The sequence below is a fragment of the Pecten maximus genome, chromosome 8 (genome assembly GCF_902652985.1).
Source record: "Pecten maximus chromosome 8, xPecMax1.1, whole genome shotgun sequence".
Taxonomy (NCBI): Eukaryota; Metazoa; Mollusca; class Bivalvia; order Pectinida; family Pectinidae; genus Pecten; species Pecten maximus.
The window spans coordinates 44763877-44786421 of NC_047022.1; the positions used below are offsets into that span (position 1 = coordinate 44763877).

A 22545-nucleotide genomic window follows, 5' to 3' on the forward strand; every position below is an offset into this window, starting at 1 on the left:
GATGCAATTTCTGCATCACTTATATTTGATTATTTTCGTGCCATGATGTTTTTATAAATATTTCAAACAGATATGCTATAAATAGGTTTAACTGTTATTACCGGTACATTTAAGTTGTTTTATAACAAAGGGCCCGGCTACTATAGAACATAATGACCATCTGGGTTTACGTGAGGTGACCTGTCATTGTCTTACCTGTGTAGCTACGACATATGATCCAGGTGTACTGCACACCTTTTACATACCTGTCAGCTGCACAGATGGACAGGTGTCTCCAGGTATGATAATCACCTGTCCTGTGTCATCCTAAGGTTGTGCTAACCCCAGATCGCCATTATGTCCAAGAATCATGCCGAGTGAAAACGTACAGAACGTTAATGGTGAGTTTGTTTACATTCTAATATCAAGATTAATGTAAATCAGACAATTACATCACGTTATTGGTGAGTTTGTTTACATTCTAATATCAAGATTAATGTAAATCACACAAGTATATCACATTATTGGTGAGTTTGTTTACATTCTAATATCAAGATTAATGTAAATCAGACAATTACATCACGTTATTGGTGAGTTTGTTTACATTCTAATATCAAGTTTAATGTAAATCACACAAGTATATCACATTATTGATGAGTATGTTTACATTCTAATATCAAGATTAATGTAAATCACAGAAGTACATCACGTTAATGGTGAGTTTGTTTACATTCTAATATCAAGATTAATGTAAATCAGACAATTACATCACGTTATTGGTGAGTTTGTTTACATTCTAATATCAAGTTTAATGTAAATCACACAAGTATATCACATTATTGATGAGTATGTTTACATTCTAATATCAAGATTAATGTAAATCACAGAAGTACATCACGTTAATGGTGAGTTTGTTTACATTCTAATATCAAGATTAATGTAAATCACAGAAGTATATCACTTTATTGGTGAGTTTGTTTACATTCTAATATCAAGTTTGATGTAAATCAGACAATTACATCACGTTAATGGTGAATTTGTTTACATTCTAATATCAAGATTAATGTAAATCACACAAGTATATCACTTTATTGGTGAGTTTGTTTACATTCTAATATCCAGGCCTGATATAATATACAATTGTAGGTCTGGTATATACATATATGTACTAGGGAGAAATGCCTGGTATAGCCCTAACACAGAAGGAAATTTTACTCCCATAATAATCACGAATACGAAACTAATTTGCATATTAGCGTTTTAATGTGTTTATCACGTCCATATCCGATACGTCACGCGCGGCCCCACATCCATCAGGGTGCGAGGTACAGGTACGGCTGGGCGTGGTACGTTACTAATGGATTGCATTTTTTTTTTAATTGGGGACACATTCCTACAAAGGTGATATGATCGGTATCATCTCTTGTACTCGACCATGTCGCAAGGAATGTTGTTGTCTAGGGACATTAACTTACAGAAATATTGCCATTTAAAATTACGTAACTTAAAATACTCAGTATTCCCAATCGGACAAGTACATATATACATATGTATGACATGAATGTTAAAGGATTCACGTGACGACATGGGCTAATTTGTGATTAATGATAATGTATTGTTGTAAACTGGAGTGTCAAAATCTTAATATTGATGCTTGTTATCTGAATCGGAGGTATATTTGGAGAGATATTCATATTTGATGATTTGTTTTAAAAATGGACGTATATCAAGTTGTTTGTATATTACTCTATATTTGTATTTCACGAAAAAAGGTCACTTAAACGTTATATCTGATAGCCTTTTAACAGAAATATAAATCATTTTATAGCTGTTCTGTACTTGGTATTTCGCCAGATAAAGACGACTGGAGTGTGTAATGTCTACATAGATATATATATTACCAGGTTCTGTATCTCTGGAACACCAGGTATGTTGTAAAACTTAAACAGCTTAGGGGGTTAAACATACACCTTTGATTTTACACCTGTTCACGTGAAGCGTGTGAAGACATGAAAGATGTGTCAACGATTATAGTTTATCTGTGGGACGTAGGCCTAGGTTATCTGTGGGACGTAGTCCTAGGTTATCTGTGGGACGTAGGCCTAGGTTATCTGTGGGACGTAAACCTAGGTTATCTGTGGGACGTAGGCCTAGGTTATCTGTGGGACGTAAACCTAGGTTATCTGTGGGACGTAGGTCTAGGTTATCTGTGGGACGTAGGTCTAGGTTATCTGTGGGACGTAGACCTGGGTTATCTGTGGGACGTAGGCCTAGGTTATCTGTGGGACGTAGGCCTAGCTTATCTGTGGGACGTAGGCCTAGGTTATCAGTGGGACGTAGACCTAGGTTATCTGTGGGACGTAGGCCTAGGTTATCTGTGGGACGTAGACCTAGGTTATCTGTGTGACGTAGACCTAGGTTATCTGTGGGACGTAGGTCTAGGCTATCTGTGGGACGTAGGCCTAGGTTATCTGTGGGACGTAGGCCTAGGTTATCTGCGTAGACCTAGGTTATCTGTGCGACGTAGACCTAGGTTATCTGTGGGACGTAGGTCTAGGTTATCTGTGGGACGTAGGTCTAGGTTATCTGTGGGACGTAGACCTAGGTTATCTGTGGGACGTAGACCTAGGTTATCTGTAGGACGTAGGCCTAGGTTATCTGTAGGACGTAGACCTAGGTTATCTGTGGGACGTAGGCCTAGGTTATCTGTGGGACGTAGGCCTAGGTTATCTGTGGTACGTAGGCCTAGGTTATCTGTGGGACGTAGGTCTAGGTTATCTGTGGGACGTAGGCCTAGGTTATCTGTGGGACGTAGGCCTAGGTTATCTGTGGGACGTAGGTCTAGGTTATCTGTGGGACGTAGGCCTAGGTTATCTGTGGGACGTAGGCCTAGGTTATCTGTGGGACGTAGACCTAGGTTATCTGTGGTACGTAGGCCTAGGTTATCTGTGGGACGTTGACCTAGGTTATCTGTGGGACGTAGGCCTAGCTTATCTGTGGGACGTAGGTCTAGGTTATCTGTGGGACGTAGACCTAGGTTATCTGTGGGAAGTAGACCTAGATTATTTGTGCGAGGTAGGCCTAGGTTGTCTGTGGGACGTAGGTCTAGGTTATCTGTGGGACGTAGACCTAGATTATTTGTGCGAGGTAGGCCTAGGTTATCTGTGGGACGTAGGCCTAGGTTATCTGTGGGACGTAGGCCTGGGTTATCTGTGGGACGTAGACCAAGGTTATCTGTGGGACGTAGGTCTAGGTTATCTGTGGGACGTAGACCTAGGTTATCTGTGGGACGTAGGCCTAGGTTATCTGTGGGACGTAGGCCTGGGTTATCTGTGGGACGTAGGCCTAGGTTATCTGTGGGACGTAGGCCTAGGTTATCTGTGGGACGTTGACCTAGGTTATCTGTGGGACGTAGGCCTAGCTTATCTGTGGGACGTAGGTCTAGGTTATCTGTGGGACGTAGACCTAGGTTATCTGTGGGAAGTAGACCTAGATTATTTGTGCGAGGTAGGCCTAGGTTGTCTGTGGGACGTAGGTCTAGGTTATCTGTGGGACGTAGACCTAGATTATTTGTGCGAGGTAGGCCTAGGTTATCTGTGGGACGTAGGCCTAGGTTATCTGTGGGACGTAGACCTAGATTATTTGTGCGAGGTAGGCCTAGGTTATCTGTGGGACGTAGGCCTGGGTTATCTGTGGGACGTAGACCTAGGTTATCTGTGGGACGTAGGCCTAGGTTATCTGTGGGACGTAGGCCGGGTTATCTATGACTATAACTATATGATGATAATCGCTCCATATTAGTCCATACATGATGGGTCGAGACCAGTGAGTTAGATTTGTAGGGACCGTAGACCTAATTGGACCAGGAAGAGCACATTGTTGGATTTGATGGTGGCGAAAAAAAACATTTTTTTCGACGGGCAATAAGGCCAAGTTATGAGACAAACGAGAATTATTACCATAGGGACGAAGCCTACACATCGTTATATGAGACCAGTAAAGTGGGGACACAGTCATCTATACAGACATAGGGTCATCTGTCGTTATTCGAGACCTAGGTAGTGGGGCAACAGTCTCATATAGAGACAGTAAGGTAGTGGGTGCAACGTAGTCATAGGCTTATTGTCACGAGACAGTTATAGGGACGTAGGGGTCAACGTCACGTAGAGACAGTAAGGTAGTGGGGTCAACAGTCAGTTATATAGAGACAGTAAGGTAGTGGGGTCAACAGTCAGTTATATAGAGACAGTAAGGTAGTGGGGTCAACAGTCAGTCATATAGAGACAGTAAGGTAGTGGGGTCAACAGTCAGTTATATAGAGACAGTAAGGGGTGAACAGTCAGTTATATAGAGACAGTAAGGTAGTGGGGTCAACAGTCAGTTATATAGAGACAGTAAGGGGTCAACAGTCAGTCATATAGAGACAGTAAGGTAGTGGGGTCAACAGTCAGTTATATAGAGACAGTAAGGTAGTGGGGTCAACAGTCAGTTATATAGAGACAGTAAGGTAGTGGGGTCAACAGTCAGTTATATAGAGACAGTAAGAGTCAACAGTCAGTTATATAGAGACAGTAAGGAGTCAACAGTCAGTCATATAGAGACAGTAAGGTAGTGGGGTCAACAGTCAGTTATATAGAGACAGTAAGGTAGTGGGGTCAACAGTCAGTCATATAGAGACAGTAAGGTAGTGGGGTCAACAGTCAGTTATATAGAGACAGTAAGGGGTGAACAGTCAGTTATATAGAGACAGTAAGGTAGTGGGTCAACAGTCAGTTATATAGAGACAGTAAGGGGTCAACAGTCAGTCATATAGAGACAGTAAGGTAGTGGGGTCAACAGTCAGTTATATAGAGACAGTAAGGTAGTGGGGTCAACAGTCAGTTATATAGAGACAGTAAGGTAGTGGGGTCAACAGTCAGTTATATAGAGACAGTAAGAGTCAACAGTCAGTTATATAGAGACAGTAAGGAGTCAACAGTCAGTCATATAGAGACAGTAAGGTAGTGGGGTCAACAGTCAGTTATATAGAGACAGTAAGGTAGTGGGGTCAACAGTCAGTCATATAGAGACAGTAAGGGGTCAACAGTCAGTCATAAAGAGACAGTAAGGAGTCAACAGTCAGTTATATAGAGACAGTAAGGTAGTGGGGTCAACAGTCAGTCATATAGAGACAGTAAGGTAGTGGAGTCAACAGTCAGTCATATAGAGACAGTAAGGTAGTGGGGTCAACAGTCAGTCATATAGAGACAGTAAGGTAGTGGGGTCAACAGTCAGTCATATAGAGACAGTAAGGTAGTGGGGTCAACAGTCAGTCATATAGAGACAGTAAGGTAGTGGGGTCAACAGTCAGTTATATAGAGACAGTAAGGTAGTGGGGTCAACAGTCAGTTATATAGAGACAGTAAGGGGTCAACAGTCAGTTATATAGAGACAGTAAGGTAGTGGGGTCAACAGTCAGTCATATAGAGACAGTAAGGTAGTGGGTCAACAGTCAGTCATATAGAGACAGTAAGGAGTCAACAGTCAGTTATATAGAGACAGTAAGGTAGTGGGGTCAACAGTCAGTTATATAGAGACAGTAAGGTAGTGGGGTCAACAGTCAGTTATATAGAGACAGTAAGGGGTCAACAGTCAGTCATATAGAGACAGTAAGGTAGTGGGGGTCAACAGTCAGTCATATAGAGACAGTAAGGTAGTGGGGTCAACAGTCAGTTATATAGAGACAGTAAGGTAGTGGGGTCAAACAGTCAGTCTATGACTGGATGGACCGTCCACGTCTTATATAAGACGTAAGTATGGGTAACGTCCCGTTATATAAAACGAAGGGCCCCACATATTTATTGAAGTGACCTTTCCAAGCAGTCTTAGGACTACAGGAATGGGCAACATTAATCTTATGACAGTAAGAGTCCACAGTCGTTTATATAGAGGACATACTTGTATGAGGGCCACGTCTTATAAGGACGGCCCCATAGTTTTAACAGTCATTTTTATTTAGAGACACCCTAATTTTTTAAACGTCCCATTTGGTTATTAGGGGTCCCCCAGTTCAGTTTTATAAGACAGTAAGGTAGTGGGAAACAGTCACCATAGACGAAAGGGGTCAAACATCTTTAAAGACGTAAGGGGGGCAACAGTCAGTTATATAAAGGTAAGGTAATCGTCATATGAGAACAGTAAGGAAGTTGGGTCAACAGTCATTATATAGAGCATTTAAGTTATTGGGCAACAGTCAGTCTATAGGACGAAAGGGGTCAACAGTCAGTCATATAGAGACAGTAAGGTAGTGGGGTCAACAGTCAGTCATATAGAGACAGTAAGGTAGTGGGACCAACAGTCAGTCATATAGAGACAGTAAGGTAGTGGGGTCAACAGTCAGTTATATAGAGACAGTAAGGGGTCAACAGTCAGTTATATAGAGACAGTAAGGTAGTGGGTCAACAGTCAGTTATATACAGACAGTAAGGTAGTGGGGTCAACAGTCAGTCATATAGAGACAGTAAGGGTAGTGGGGTCAACAGTCAGTCATATAGAGACAGTAAGGTAGTGGGGTCAACAGTCAGTCATATAGAGACAGTAAGGTAGTGGGGTCAACAGTCAGTCATATAGAGACAGTAAGGGGTCAACAGTCAGTTATATAGAGACAGTAAGGTAGTGGGGTCAAGAGTCAGTCATTTAGAGACAGTAAGGTAGTGGGGTCAACAGTCAGTTATATAGAGACAGTAAGGTAGTAGGGTCAACAGTCAGTCATATAGAGACAGTAAGGTAGTGGGGTCACCAGTCAGTCATATAGAGACAGTAAGGAAGTGGGGTCAACAGTCAGTCATATAGAGACAGTAAGGGTCAACAGTCAGTCATATTGAGACAGTAAGGGTCAACGGTCAGTCTTATAGAGACAGTAAGGTCACTGTCAACAGTCAGTCATATAGAGACAGTAAGGTAGTGGGGTCAACAGTCAGTCATATAGAGACAGTAAGGTAGTGGGGTCAACAGTCAGTTATATAGAGACAGTAAGGTAGTGGGGTCAACAGTCAGTCATATAGAGAGACAGTGAGGGTAGTGGGGTCAACAGTCAGTCATATAGAGACAGTAAAGGTAGTGGGGTCAACAGTCCAGGTCATATAGAGACAGTAGGTAGTGGGGTCAACAGTCAGTTTATAATAGAGACAGTAAGGTAGTGGGGTCAACAGTCGTCATATAGAGACAGTAAGGTAGTGGGGTCAACAGTCAAATCATATAGAGACAGTAAGGGGTCCAACAGTCGTCATATAGAGACAGTAAGGTAGTGGGGTCAACAGTCAGTTATATAGGACAGTAAGGTAGTGGGGTCAATAGTCAGTTATATAGAGACAGTAAGGTAGTGGGGTCAACAGTCCGTTTATATAGAGACAGTAAGGTAAGGGGGTCAACAGTCAGTTTATATAGAGACAGTAAGGTAGATGGGGTCAACAGTCAGTCATATAGAGACAGTAAGGTAGTGGGGTCAACAGTCAGTCATATAGAGACGTAAGGTAATGTGGGTCAACAGTCAGTCATATAGAGACAGTAAGGTAGTGGGGTCAACAGTCAGTCATATAGAGACAGTAAGGTAGTGGGTCAACAGACAGTCATATAGAGACAGTAAGGTAAGTCAGTCTATAAGACAGTAAGGTAACAGTCATCATATAGAGACAGTAAGGTAGTCACAGGAGTGGGTCACAGTCATTATAGAGACAGTAAAGGGGTCAACGTCAGTCATATAGAGACAGTAAGGTAGTGGGGTCAACAGTCAGTCATATAGAGACAGTAAGGGTGTCACAGTAGAGACAGTAGTAGGGGTATCAGTATATGAGACAGTAAGGTAGTGGGGTCAACAGTCAGTTATATAGAGACAGTAAGGTAGTGGGGTCAACAGTCAGTCCATATAGAGACAGTAGGTAGTGGGTGTTCACAGTCAGTTATATAGAGACAGTAAGGTAGTGGGGTCAACAGTCAGTCATATAGAGACAGTAAGGTAGTGGGGTCAACAGTCAGTCATATAGAGACAGTAAGGTAGTGGGGTCAACAGTCAGTCATATAGAGACAGTAAGGTAGTGGGGTCAACAGTCAGTCATATAGAGACAGTAAGGTAGTGGGGTCAACAGTCAGTATATAGAGACAGTAAGGTAGTGGGGTCAACAGTCAGTATATAGAGACAGTAAGGTAGTGGGGTCAACAGTCAGTTATATAGAGACAGTAAGGTAGTGGGGTCAACAGTCAGTTATATAGAGACAGTAAGGTAGTGGGTCAACAGTCAGTATATAGAGACAGTAAGGTAGTGGGGTCAACAGTCAGTCATATAGAGACAGTAAGGTAGTGGGGTCAACAGTCAGTCATATAGAGACAGTAAGGTAGTGGGTCAACAGTCAGTCATATAGAGACAGTAAGGTAGTGGGGTCAACAGTCAGTCATATAGAGACAGTAAGGTAGTGGGGTCAACAGTCAGTCATATAGAGACAGTAAGGTAGTGGGGTCAACAGTCAGTTATATAGAGACAGTAAGGTAGTGGGGTCAACAGTCAGTCATATAGAGACAGTAAGGTAGTGGGGTCAACAGTCAGTCATATAGAGACAGTAAGGTAGTGGGGTCAACAGTCAGTTATATAGAGACAGTAAGGTAGTGGGGTCAACAGTCAGTTATATAGAGACAGTAAGGTAGTGGGGTCAACAGTCAGTCATATAGAGACAGTAAGGTAGTGGGGTCAACAGTCAGTCATATAGAGACAGTAAGGTAGTGGGGTCAACAGTCAGTCATATAGAGACAGTAAGGTAGTGGGGTCAACAGTCAGTTCATATAGAGACAGTAAGGTAGTGGGGTCAACAGTCAGTCATATAGAGACAGTAAGGTAGTGGGGTCAACAGTCAGTCATATAGAGACAGTAAGGTAGTGGGGTCAACAGTCAGTTATATAGAGACAGTAAGATAGTGGGGTCAACAGTCAGTCATATAGAGACAGTAAGGTAGTGGGGTCAACAGTCAGTCATATAGAGACAGTAAGGTAGTGGGGTCAACAGTCAGTCATATAGAGACAGTAAGGTAAACAGTCAGTCATATAGAGACAGTAAAGGTAAACAGTCAGTCATATAGAGACAGTAAGGGGTCAACAGTCAGTCATATAGAGACAGTAAGGTAGTGGGGTCAACAGTCAGTCATATAGAGACAGTAAGGGGGGTCAACAGTCAGTTATATAGAGACAGTAAGTAGTGGGGTCAACAGTCAGTATATAGAGACAGTAAGGTAGTGGGGTCAACAGTCATTTATCATAGAGACAGTAAGGTAGTGGGTAAACAGTCAGTCTATAAGAGACAGTAAGGTAGTGGGGTCAACAGTCAGTCATATAGAGCCAGTAAGGTATGGGGTCAACAGTCAGTCATATAGAGACAGTAATGTAGTGGGGTCAACAGTCAGTAATATAGAGACAGTAAGGTAGTGGGGTCAACAGTCAGTTATATAGAGACAGTAAGGTAGTGGGGTCAACAGTCAGTCATATAGAGACATTAAGGTAGTGGGGTCAACAGTCAGTCATATAGAGACAGTAAGGTAGTGGGGTCAACAGTCAGTCATATAGAGACAGTAAGGTAGTGGGGTCAACAGTCAGTCATATAGAGACAGTAAGGTAGTGGGGTCAACAGTCAGTCATATAGAGACAGTAAGGTAGTGGGGTCAACAGTCAGTCATATAGAGACAGTAAGGGGTCAACAGTCAGTCATATAGAGACAGTAAGGTAGTGGGGTCAACAGTCAGTCATATAGAGACAGTAAGGTAGTGGGGTCAACAGTCAGTTATATAGAGACAGTAAGGTAGTGGGGTCAACAGTCAGTTATATAGAGACAGTAAGGTAGTGGGGTCAACAGTCAGTCATATAGAGACAGTAAGGGGTCAACAGTCAGTCATATAGAGACAGTAAGGTAGTGGGGTCAACAGTCAGTCATATAGAGACAGTAAGGTAGTGGGGTCAACAGTCAGTCATATAGAGACAGTAAGGTAGTGGGGTCAACAGTCAGTCATATAGAGACAGTAAGGTAGTGGGGTCAACAGTCAGTCATATAGAGACAGTAAGGTAGTGGGGTCAACAGTCAGTCATATAGAGACAGTAAGGTAGTGGGGTCAACAGTCAGTCATATAGAGACAGTAAGGTAGTGGGGTCAACAGTCAGTCATATAGAGACAGTAAGGTAGTGGGTCAACAGTCAGTCATATAGAGACAGTAAGGTAGTGGGGTCAACAGTCAGTCATATAGAGACAGTAAGGGGTCAACAGTCAGTTATATAGAGACAGTAAGGTAGTGGGGTCAACAGTCAGTCATATAGAGACAGTAAGGTAGTGGGTCAACAGTCAGTCATATAGAGACAGTAAGGTAGTGGGGTCAACAGTCAGTCATATAGAGACAGTAAGGTAGTGGGGTCAACAGTCAGTCATATAGAGACAGTAAGGTAGTGGGGTCAACAGTCAGTCATATAGAGACAGTAAGGGGTCAACAGTCAGTCATATAGAGACAGTAAGGTAGTGGGGTCAACAGTCAGTCATATAGAGACAGTAAGGGGTCAACAGTCAGTTATATAGAGACAGTTAGGTAGAGGGGTCAACAGTCAGTCATATAGAGACAGTAAGGTAGTGGGGTCAACAGTCAGTTATATAGAGACAGTTAGGTAGAGGGGTCAACAGTCAGTCATATAGAGACAGTAAGGTAGTGGGCTCATATATTGACTTGGGTGTTAAACAGTAATAGTATGGTAAAGTAAGACGTAGGGGACTACACACAGTGACGTCGTTGGTCTCAGTTTACCAACATATGTAAATTCTTTCAATAGGCATACGAAAAGTAAAACACATTTGTAAGACGTGAGGCACGCCTCAGTTTTACAATAACCAATCATGACCACGTGCTTTTCTGTAAATGGTGACGTCATAACGTTATCAGCAACACCCGTTACAAATGTGCTTCATCATTGTTGTTCGGAAATACCTCTCCTTTAAAATGTTAATTGCTTTTCCGAGATTTGATATCGAAAGTACAAGTTTGAATATTTCGTAATCGACGCCACGTGACAATGTGTACTTTATTGATCCGGGTAATGTTGTAAAGTTAATCTACAGCAGGTACACACAGGGTAATCGTAATGACAGCCAAAATGAACATTGTCAGTCTGTACTATCAGATGAAAGACCCGGTAACAATGATAACTTTCGGAGGAGAATGTTATTATAGAGATACCGACATATAAACCTCTACATACCGACATATAAACCTCTACATACCGACATATAAATTCTTCATACCGACATATAAACCTCTACACACCGACATATAAACATCTACATACCGACATATAAACCTCTACATACCGACATATAAACCTCTACATACCGACATATAAACCTCTACATACCGACATATAAATTCTTCATACCGATATATAAACCCCTACATACCGACATATAAACATCTTCATACCGACATATAAACCTCTACATACCGACATATAAATTCTTCATACTGACATATAAACCTCTACATACTGACATATAAACATCTACATACCGACATATAAACCTCTACATGCCGACATATAAACCTCTACATACCGACATATAAACCTCTACATATCGACATATAAACCTCTACATACCGACATATAAACATCTACATACCGACATATAAACCTCTATATACCGACATCTAAACCTCTACATACCGACATATAAACCTCTACATACTGACATATAAACATTTGTATACCTACATATACATGTCTTCATATATTTGAAATACTGGCCTCTGCATGACGGTATCGGTAATTTCATGTTTAACAAGGTTTACACCTGTACGACATTTCAGACTCCAGTGTGTGTGATATATCTACAGTCACGACTCGTGTCTCCAGTTCTGACCGGAACTCCTCGTGCATGTGATTAGACAATTTAGAACTGATCCCGTCACAACATTATATTTTATTTTTTTCAAATACAAACAATATCACGAGTTTATGACTAGCTACCTTCGACTATCACGTTAAACAATTAAGAGAGTTATAGGTTAGCCGGCTATATGATTGATGTTTACACTTACCGGTTATTTATGAAGGAGTTGTCCCACGAGTAATAAATGGTGCAATGATTGCAGTCTAATGATCATTGTATTTAACCACGAGTTTAATATCGTGATTTTACAAAGTATTATATGGGAAATGTTCTGACACGACCTAGTCCACACGGCCATATTGTAAACATCATCGCCTTAATGTACTCGTGGGGAGGGGAATGAAGTAATACTGTACGCGACAAGAAATGTTGTGTTGTTTAGCATGGGGAGGTGTGCACGTGAAAAATCAGTCAGCCACTGAAACCTGTATTACTCGTTACGCTTCATCGATCTTGATATAAACTAATTGACAGTGATCGACGAGTTGGTCCACGGTTATATTCCCAGGCGGTGTACAGGTAAGCCGGATGTAAGGGGCTTCAGATATATACTAAATAGTAATAAACATAGTAGTATACCTAGCCCCTCACAACGTGGATATGCCGGGCTACACTACAGGTGGCAGATAAAACGGATACCTGAGTGACCCCGTATAAAGACCCTGTATTCCGTCATTGACTTGTTGAAAATATCATGTGAACGAAGATAGTTGTCTACGGTGTGTGTACATTTGAGCTACCTGGACAGGTGAGGTAGCCATACCTCTCCTATACTACCTGTCGTTTACCTGTCTGGAAGGAAACATTACCACCAACATCTGGGGATGTAATATGTATTTATTATATTAGAGCAGGTGAGTTAGACATATGTTGGTGTTTATCTAAGCAGTGTATATACTTTTTAATGCCTTGTGTTATAATATAATGACCTACTTAGACAGAATATACATACATGGCACATTTTTAGAATACTTGGTTTTGTTTGTCGTACCGGAAGTTGACGGGGTATTGACACGGGTGAATGCATGTGTGTGTGTGTTTGAGAACAGACGGTGTGTGGACTTCGTCAACGTTAAGACAGAAACATCGCCTATATCTACGACTCTGAGGTCAGTATGGAACGACAACACACCTGTCGCCTATACATGTACTATATTTATGTAATGTTTATGTAGATAGATAGAATATACTAAGACAATAACGACATATTTCTATAAATAGCCACAGTTTTACATGATACCTATAGACATTTTAATTATAGATACGATTTGACATGCACCGTACAATGCTATGTTAACACCTATAGAAGCTATAGTTGCCGGATATCTCCGGGGTATACCATGGCCATTTAATTCCGCTAATTCGTCACCTGTACACGGTCAGATTATTGTCAGTGGGTCTGGAGTACGGTAATGGCTCTAGGAGTTGGTAATAGGGGACTCCTGTTCCGACACATGCCGGTGTTTGTTCTGTTATCGATAGACGGTAGCATGTTTTGTGATATTACAACATAAGTAACTTCCGGTATTGGGTACGTACATTATAGGCAGCGGTAAGATATGGGCGTTGTCTATTTCACAACCGTTTTGTGTCTGGTATCGATTTTCTGTGTACATGTGTGACTGGGTACCACGTGTGTTCCAGGTAAATATCATGTACCTGTTATTGACAGATATATATACACAGGTGAGACGTTTTGTACATGTGGTTAATTTGGCGGTTTTTACCCCGACTACGACTGGAACTGTACAGTAGCACTTCATGTTGGAAACTTTGTACAGCTGTGTATATACACTGTAGATATATATGTCTCTGGTGGTATGAGTTGAGTGGAGGTACAAAAAATGTATATTATCGATATCGAGAAATGAAATAATTCTATAATGAGGCGGTAGGGGGGTGATATTAATAACGTTCGCAAACTGTTTGTTTTACCCGATAGTACCACATCCGGGGACTCCCTATGCTTTTAAGGGATGGTCACACCTATTGTCGATTTTACACGTGATAACGGGCGTGTCTTTTACCTTTTGTTATGTATATCATGATTGGTACATTTTATTAAGTCATGTCTGCTCAGGTGTGCAATTAGGCCCATCCATCCGTGAAAAGCCATTGATCCATTTGTAGGGTGCGTACTAGAATTAACCGATATATTTCTGGTTAAGTTTTTGCAAAACGTTAGTATTACGTATAAATGAGAAGCATTTTATCATTGTTATAAACTGAGACACACCCTCCCAGGTATTAGTTTACACCCTCCCAGGTATTAGTTTACACCCTCCCAGGTATAAGTTTACACCCTCCCAGGTATTAGTTTACACCCTCCCAGGTATTAGTTTACACCCTCCCAGGTATAAGTTTACACCCTCCCAGGTATTAGTTTACACCCTCCCAGGTATTAACTGATACACACCCTCACAGGTATAAGTTTACACCCTCCCAGGTATAAGTTTACACCCTCCCAGGTATTAGTTTACATCCTCCCAGGTATTAGTTTACACCCTCCCAGGTATTAGTTTACACCCTCCCAGGTATAAGTTTACACCCTCCCAGGTATAAGTTTACACCCTCCCAGGTATGAGTTTACACCCTCCCAGGTATTAGTTTACACCCTCCCAGGTATTGACTAACACACACCCTCCCAGGTATAAGTTTACACCCTCCCAGGTATTAGTTTACACCCTCCCAGGTATAAGTTTACACCCTCCCAGGTATTAGTTTACACCCTCCCAGGTATTAGTTTACACCCTCCCAGGTATTAGTTTACACCCTCCCAGGTATTAGTTTACACCCTCCCAGGTATAAGTTTACACCCTCCCAGGTATTAACTAAGACACACCCTCCCAGGTATAAGTTTACACCCTCCCAAGTATTAACTAAGACACACCTCCCAGGTTATAGTTTACACCCTCCCAGGTATTAGTTTACACCCTCCCAGGTATTAGTTTACACCCTCCCAGGTATTAGTTTACACCCTCCCAGGTATAAGTTTACACCCTCCCAGGTATAAGTTTACACCCTCCCAGGTATTAGTTTACACCCTCCCAGGTATAAGTTTACACCCTCCCAGGTATTAGTTTACACCCTCCCAGGTATAAGTTTACACCCTCCCAGGTATTAGTTTACACCCTCCCAAGTATTAACTAAGACACACCCTCCCAGGTATTAGTTTACACCCTCCCAGGTATAAGTTTACACCCTCCCAGGTATTAGTTTACACCCTCCCAGGTATTAGTTTACACCCTCCCAGGTATAAGTTTACACCCTCCCAGGTATTAGTTTACACCCTCCCAGGTATTAGTTTACACCCTCCCAGGTATAAGTTTACACCCTCCCAGGTATTAGTTTACACCCTCCCAGGTATTAGTTTACACCCTCCCAGGTATTAACTAAGACACACCCTCCCAGGTATTAGTTTACACCCTCCCAAGTATTAACTAAGACACACCCTCCCAGGTATTAGTTTACACCCTCCCAAGTATTAACTAAGACACACCCTCCCAGGTATAAGTTTACACCCTCCCAAGTATTAACTAAGACACACCCTCCCAGGTATTAGTTTACACCCTCCCAGGTATTAACTAAGACACACCCTCCCAGGTATGAACTGAGATACACACTCCCAGGTGTTTAATACCTATATATATATAATACCTGTATCTGGTACCTATATATATAATACCTGTATCTGGTACCTATATATATAATACCTGTATCTGATACCTATATATACAATACCTGTATCTGGTACCTATATATATAATACCTGTATCTGGTACCTATATATAATACCTGTATCTGGTACCTATATATATAATACCTGTATCTGGTACCTATATATATAATACCTGTATCTGGTACCTATATATATAATACCTGTATCTGGTACCTATATATATAATACCTGTATCTGGTACCTATATATATAATACCTGTATCTGATACCTATATATATACTATCTGTATCTGGTACCTATATATAATACCTGTATCTGGTACCTATATATATAATACCTGTATCTGATACCTATATATACAATACCTGTATCTGGTACCTATATATAATACCTGTATCTGGTACCTATATATATAATACCTGTATCTGGTACCTATATATATAATACCTGTATCTGATACCTATATATATACTATCTGTATCTGGTACCTATATATATAATACCTGTATCTGGTACCTATATATATAATACCTGTATCTGATACCTATATATACAATACCTGTATCTGGTACCTATATATAATACCTGTATCTGGTACCTATATATATAATACCTGTATCTGGTACCTATATATATAATACCTGTATCTGGTACCTATATATATAATACCTGTATCTGGTACCTATATATATAATACCTGTATCTGGTACCTATATATAATACCTGTATCTAGTACCTATATATATAATACCTGTATCTGATACCTATATATATACTATCTGTATCTGGTACCTATATATATAATACCTGTATCTGGTACCTATATATATAATACCTGTATCTGGTACATATATATAATACCTGTATCTGGTACCTATATATACAATACCTGTATCTGGTACCTATATATACAATACCTGTATCTGGTACCTATATATATAATACCTGTATCTGATACCTATATATATACTATCTGTATCTGGTACCTATATATATAATACCTGTATCTGGTACCTATATATATAATACCTGTATCTGATACCTATATATACAATACCTGTATCTGGTACCTATATATAATACCTGTATCTGGTACCTATATATATAATACCTGTATCTGGTACCTATATATATAATACCTGTATCTGATACCTATATATATACTATCTGTATCTGGTACCTATATATATAATACCTGTATCTGGTACCTATATATATAATACCTGTATCTGATACCTATATATACAATACCTGTATCTGGTACCTATATATAATACCTGTATCTGGTACCTATATATATAATACCTGTATCTGGTACCTATATATATAATACCTGTATCTGGTACCTATATATATAATACCTGTATCTGGTACCTATATATAATACCTGTATCTGGTACCTATATATATAATACCTGTATCTGATACCTATATATATACTATCTGTATCTGGTACCTATATATATAATACCTGTATCTGGTACCTATATATATAATACCTGTATCTGGTACATATATATAATACCTGTATCTGGTACCTATATATACAATACCTGTATCTGGTACCTATATATACAATACCTGTATCTGGTACCTATATATATAATACCTGTATCTGATACCTATATATATACTATCTGTATCTGGTACCTATATATATAATACCTGTATCTGGTACCTATATATATAATACCTGTATCTGGTACCTATATATTCAATACCTGTATCTGGTACCTATATATATAATACCTGTATCTGGTACCTATATATATAATACCTGTATCTGGTACCTATATATATAATACCTGTATCTGGTACCTATATATAATACCTGTATCTGATACCTATGTATAATACCTGTATATGGTACCTATATATATAATACCTGTATCTGGTACCTATATATATATAATACCTGTATCTGGTACCTATGTATATAATACATGTATCTGGTACCTATATGTATGATACCTGTATCTGGTACCTATATATATAATACCTGTATCTGGTACCTATGTATATAATACCTGTATCTGGTACCTATATATATAATACCTGTATCTGGTACCTATATATATAATACCTGTATCTGGTACCTATATATATAATACCTGTATCTGGTACCTATATATATATAATACCTGTATCTGGTACCTATATATATACAATACCTGTATCTGGTACCTATGTATATAATACCTGTATCTGGTACCTATGTATATAATACCTGTATCTGGTACCTATATATATACAATACCTGTATCTGGTACCTATGTATACAATACCTGTATCTGGTACCTATATATATAATACCTGTATCTGGTACCTATATATATAATACCTGTATCTGGTACCTATGTATATAATACATGTATCTGGTACCTATATATATAATACCTGTATCTGGTACCTACTTATATAATACATGTATATCTTATACCTATGTACGTAATACCTATATCTGGTACCTATATATACAATACCTGTATCTGGTACCTATATATATAATACCTGTATCTGGTACCTATATATATAATACCTGTATCTGGTACCTATATATATAATACCTATATCTGGTACCTATATATATAATACCTGTATCTGGTACCTATATATATAATACCTGTATCTGGTACCTATATATATAATACCTGTATCTGGTACCTATATATATAATACCTGTATCTGGTACCTATATATATAATACCTGTATCTGGTACCTATATATATATATATAATACCTGTATCTGGTACAATGTACCTATATATACAATACCTGTATCTGGTACCTATATATACAATACCTGTATCTGGTACCTATATATATATATGTAATACATGTATCTGGTACCTATATATACAATACCTGTATCTGGTACCTATGTATATAATACCTGTATCTGGTACCTATATATATAATACCTGTATCTGGTACCTATATATATAATACCTGTATCTGGTACCTATATATATATAATACCTGTATCTGGTACCTATATATATAATACCTGTATCTGGTACCTATATATATATAATACCTGTATCTGGTACCTATATATATAATACATGTATCTGGTACATATATATAATACCTGTATCTGGTACCTATATATATATAATACCTGTATCTGGTACCTATATATATAATACCTGTATCTGGTACCTATATATATATAATACCTGTATCTGGTACCTATATATATAATACCTGTATCTGGTACCTATATATATAATACCTGTATCTGGTACCTATATATATAATACCTGTATCTGGTACCTATATATTATACCTGTATCTGGTACCTATATATATAATACCTGTATCTGGTACCTATATATATAATACCTGTATCTGGTACCTATATATATATTATACCTGTATCTGGTACCTATATATTATACCTGTATCTGGTACCTACTTATATAATACATGTATATCTTATACCTATGTACGTAATACCTATATCTGGTACCTATATATACAATACCTGTATCTGGTACCTATATATATAATACCTGTATCTGGTACCTATATATATAATACCTGTATCTGGTACCTATATATATAATACCTGTATCTGGTACCTATATATATATAATACCTGTATCTGGTACCTATATATTATACCTGTATCTGGTACCTATATATACAATACCTGTATCTGGTACCTATATATATATAATACCTGTATCTGGTACCTATATATATATAATACCTGTATCTGGTACCTATATATATATAATACCTGTATCTGGTACCTATATATATAATACCTGTATCTGGTACCTATATATATACAATACCTGTATCTGGTACCTATATATATAATACCTGTATCTGGTACCTATATATATATAATACCTGTATCTGGTACCTATATATATATAATACCTGTATCTGGTACCTATATATATAATACCTGTATCTGGTACCTATATATATAATACCTGTATCTGGTACCTATATATATACAATACCTGTATCTGGTACCTATATATATATAATACCTGTATCTGGTACCTATATATATAATACCTGTATCTGGTACCTATATATATAATACCTGTATCTGGTACCTATATATACAATACCTGTATCTGGTACCTATATATATATAATACCTGTATCTGGTACCTATATATATAATACCTGTATCTGGTACCTATATATATATAATACCTGTATCTGGTACCTATATATACAATACCTGTATCTGGTACCTATATATATATAATACCTGTATCTGGTACCTATATATACAATACCTGTATCTGGTACCTATATATATATAATACCTGTATCTGGTACCTATATATATATAATACCTGTATCTGGTACCTATATATACAATACCTGTATCTGGTACCTATATATATATAATACCTGTATCTGGTACCTATATATATAATACCTGTATCTGGTACCTATATATATAATACCTGTATCTGGTACCTATATATATAATACCTGTATCTGGTACCTATATATATAATACCTGTATCTGGTACCTATATATATAATACCTGTATCTGGTACCTATATATACAATACCTGTATCTGGTACCTATATATATAATACCTGCATCTGGTACCTATATATATATAATACCTGTATCTGGTACCTATATATAATACCTGTATCTGGTACCTATATATATAATACCTGTATCTGGTACCTATATATATATAATACCTGTATCTGGTACCTATATATATAATACCTGTATCTGGTACCTATATATATATAATACCTGTATCTGGTACCTATATATATAATACCTGTATCTGGTACCTATATATATATAATACCTGTATCTGGTACCTATATATATATAATACCTGTATCTGGTACCTATATATATATAATACCTGTATCTGGTACCTATATATATAATACCTGCATCTGGTACCTATATATATAATACCTGTATCTGGTACCTATATATATAATACCTGTATCTGGTACCTATATATATAATACCTGTATCTGGTACCTATATATATATAATACCTGTATCTGGTACCTATATATATATAATACCTGTATCTGGTACCTATATATATAATACCTGCATCTGGTACCTATATATATAATACCTGTATCTGGTACCTATATATATAATACCTGTATCTGGTACCTATATATATAATACCTGTATCTGGTACCTATATATATATAATACCTGTATCTGGTACCTATATATATAATACCTGTATCTGGTACCTATATATATATAATACCTGTATCTGGTACTGGACTGACTATGTTACACGTATTACCTATAGTACTATTTGTTCCTGACTTATCATTCGGTAGCTTGTCCTGTTTAAATCAACTTCTGGTGCTGTCACGTTTACGTTGATCTGTTGATGAACATCAATTAGTTTAAAAATTAACGTCAATCTTTTGTTTTTGAACCAGAGATTTGTATATGATATATACGTCTCTATTTGAAGTGATGTTGAAGGTTTAAGTATTTTAAGATATAGCAGCATATCCATTGTATTAAAAAGTCGTGACTTGGTGTCGTTATAAATATCGGCCGAGTTACTTCTGTTTGTACTGCTTACCTGTATAAACCAAGGTCACGTTGTCAATGTCACATTCGGGATCAGATAGTCGTTACGACATAGCTGAGATGTAGGACACTAGATCGAGTGGCTAATTATTGTATTATATATCACTGACAGGCGGATATAACGAATGGTTAAACTACGTCGTTCATCAAATCCCTCCTGACGTTTTGAGTGTTTGAGAGTTTCCATGGAAACAGTGGTCAAGCAGGAAGTCTCTAGACATATATCATCTCTAATTCCAGTGATTATATACTTTTCTATGAAACCTTTGAAATGATTTTCTGGTTTGTTCTTGTTGAGCTGGGATACCAATAATTATATATATTGTATTGTGCAGGGATTCAACGTATCTGGTTTAATTCGGGCGATAGTGTCATTTTATTTGCTGCTTATCAACCGTTTTAAAATTGCGGTTGTTAAATAAACTTATCGGTTGTTATGTAAACTTATTGGTTGTTAAGTAAACATATTGGTTGTTATGTAAACTTATTGGTTGTTAAGTAAACATATGGGTTGTTAAGTAAACTAATCGGTCCTTAAGTAAACATATTGGTTGTTAAGTAAACATATTGGTTGTTAAGTAAACATATCGGTTGTTAAGTAAACTTATTGGTTGTTAAGTAAACTTATTGGTTGTTAAGTAAACATATCGGGTTGTTAAGTAAACTTATCGGTTGTTAAGTAAACGTATCGGTTGTTAAGTAAACTTATCGGTTGTTAAGTAAACTTATCGGTTGTTAAGTAAACTTATTTGTTGTTAAGTAAACTTATCGGTTGTTAAGTAAACTTATTGGTTGTTAAGTAAACTTATCGGTTGTTAAGTAAACATATCGGTTGTTAAGTAAACTTATTGGTTGTTAAGTAAACTTATCGGTTGTTAAGTAAACTTATCGGTTGTTAAGTAAACATATCGGTTGTTAAGTAAACTTATTGGTTGTTAAGTAAACCTATCGGTTGTTAAGTAAACTTATTGGTTGTTAAGTAAACTTATTGGTCGTTAAGTAAACTTACCGGTTGTTAAGTAAACATATCGGTCGTTAAGTAAACTTATCGGTTGTTAAGTAAACTTATTGGTTGTTAAGTAAACTTATCGGTCGTTAAGTAAACTTATCTGTTGTTAAGTAAACTTATCGGTTGTTAAGTAAACATATCGGTTGTTATGTAAACTTATTGGTTGTTAAGTAAACTTATCGGTCGTTAAGTAAACTTATCGGTTGTTAAGTAAACTTATCGGTTGTTATGTAAACTTATTGGTTATGTAAACTTATCGGTTGTTAAGTAAACTTATCGGTTGTTAAGTAAACATATCGGTCGTTAAGTAAACATATGGGTTGTTAAGTAAACATATCGGTCGTTAAGTAAACTTATTG

At 38.0% G+C, this 22545-nt stretch overlaps 1 protein-coding gene and 1 long non-coding RNA gene across 3 annotated transcripts in view; both read left to right on the forward strand.

Annotated features, from left to right (window-relative positions):
- The first annotated feature begins 259 nt into the window (after nt 1–259).
- Nucleotides 260–22545, forward strand: part of LOC117333644 (YLP motif-containing protein 1-like) — a 28983-nt gene continuing 6697 nt past the window's right edge. The window contains 1 exon segment of the mRNA XM_033893047.1: nt 260–380. Within this exon segment, the coding sequence (XP_033748938.1) occupies nt 350–380 (31 nt within the window). The 5' untranslated portion in view covers nt 260–349.
- Nucleotides 13919–15506, forward strand: LOC117333645. Of its 2 annotated transcripts, none has more exons than XR_004533969.1 (3): nt 13919–14271; nt 14588–14741; nt 14837–15506. It is a non-coding gene; the product is annotated as an uncharacterized LOC117333645 (long non-coding RNA). The 2 variants fall into 2 exon arrangements; XR_004533968.1 differs by having other exon boundaries at nt 14588–15302; nt 15425–15444.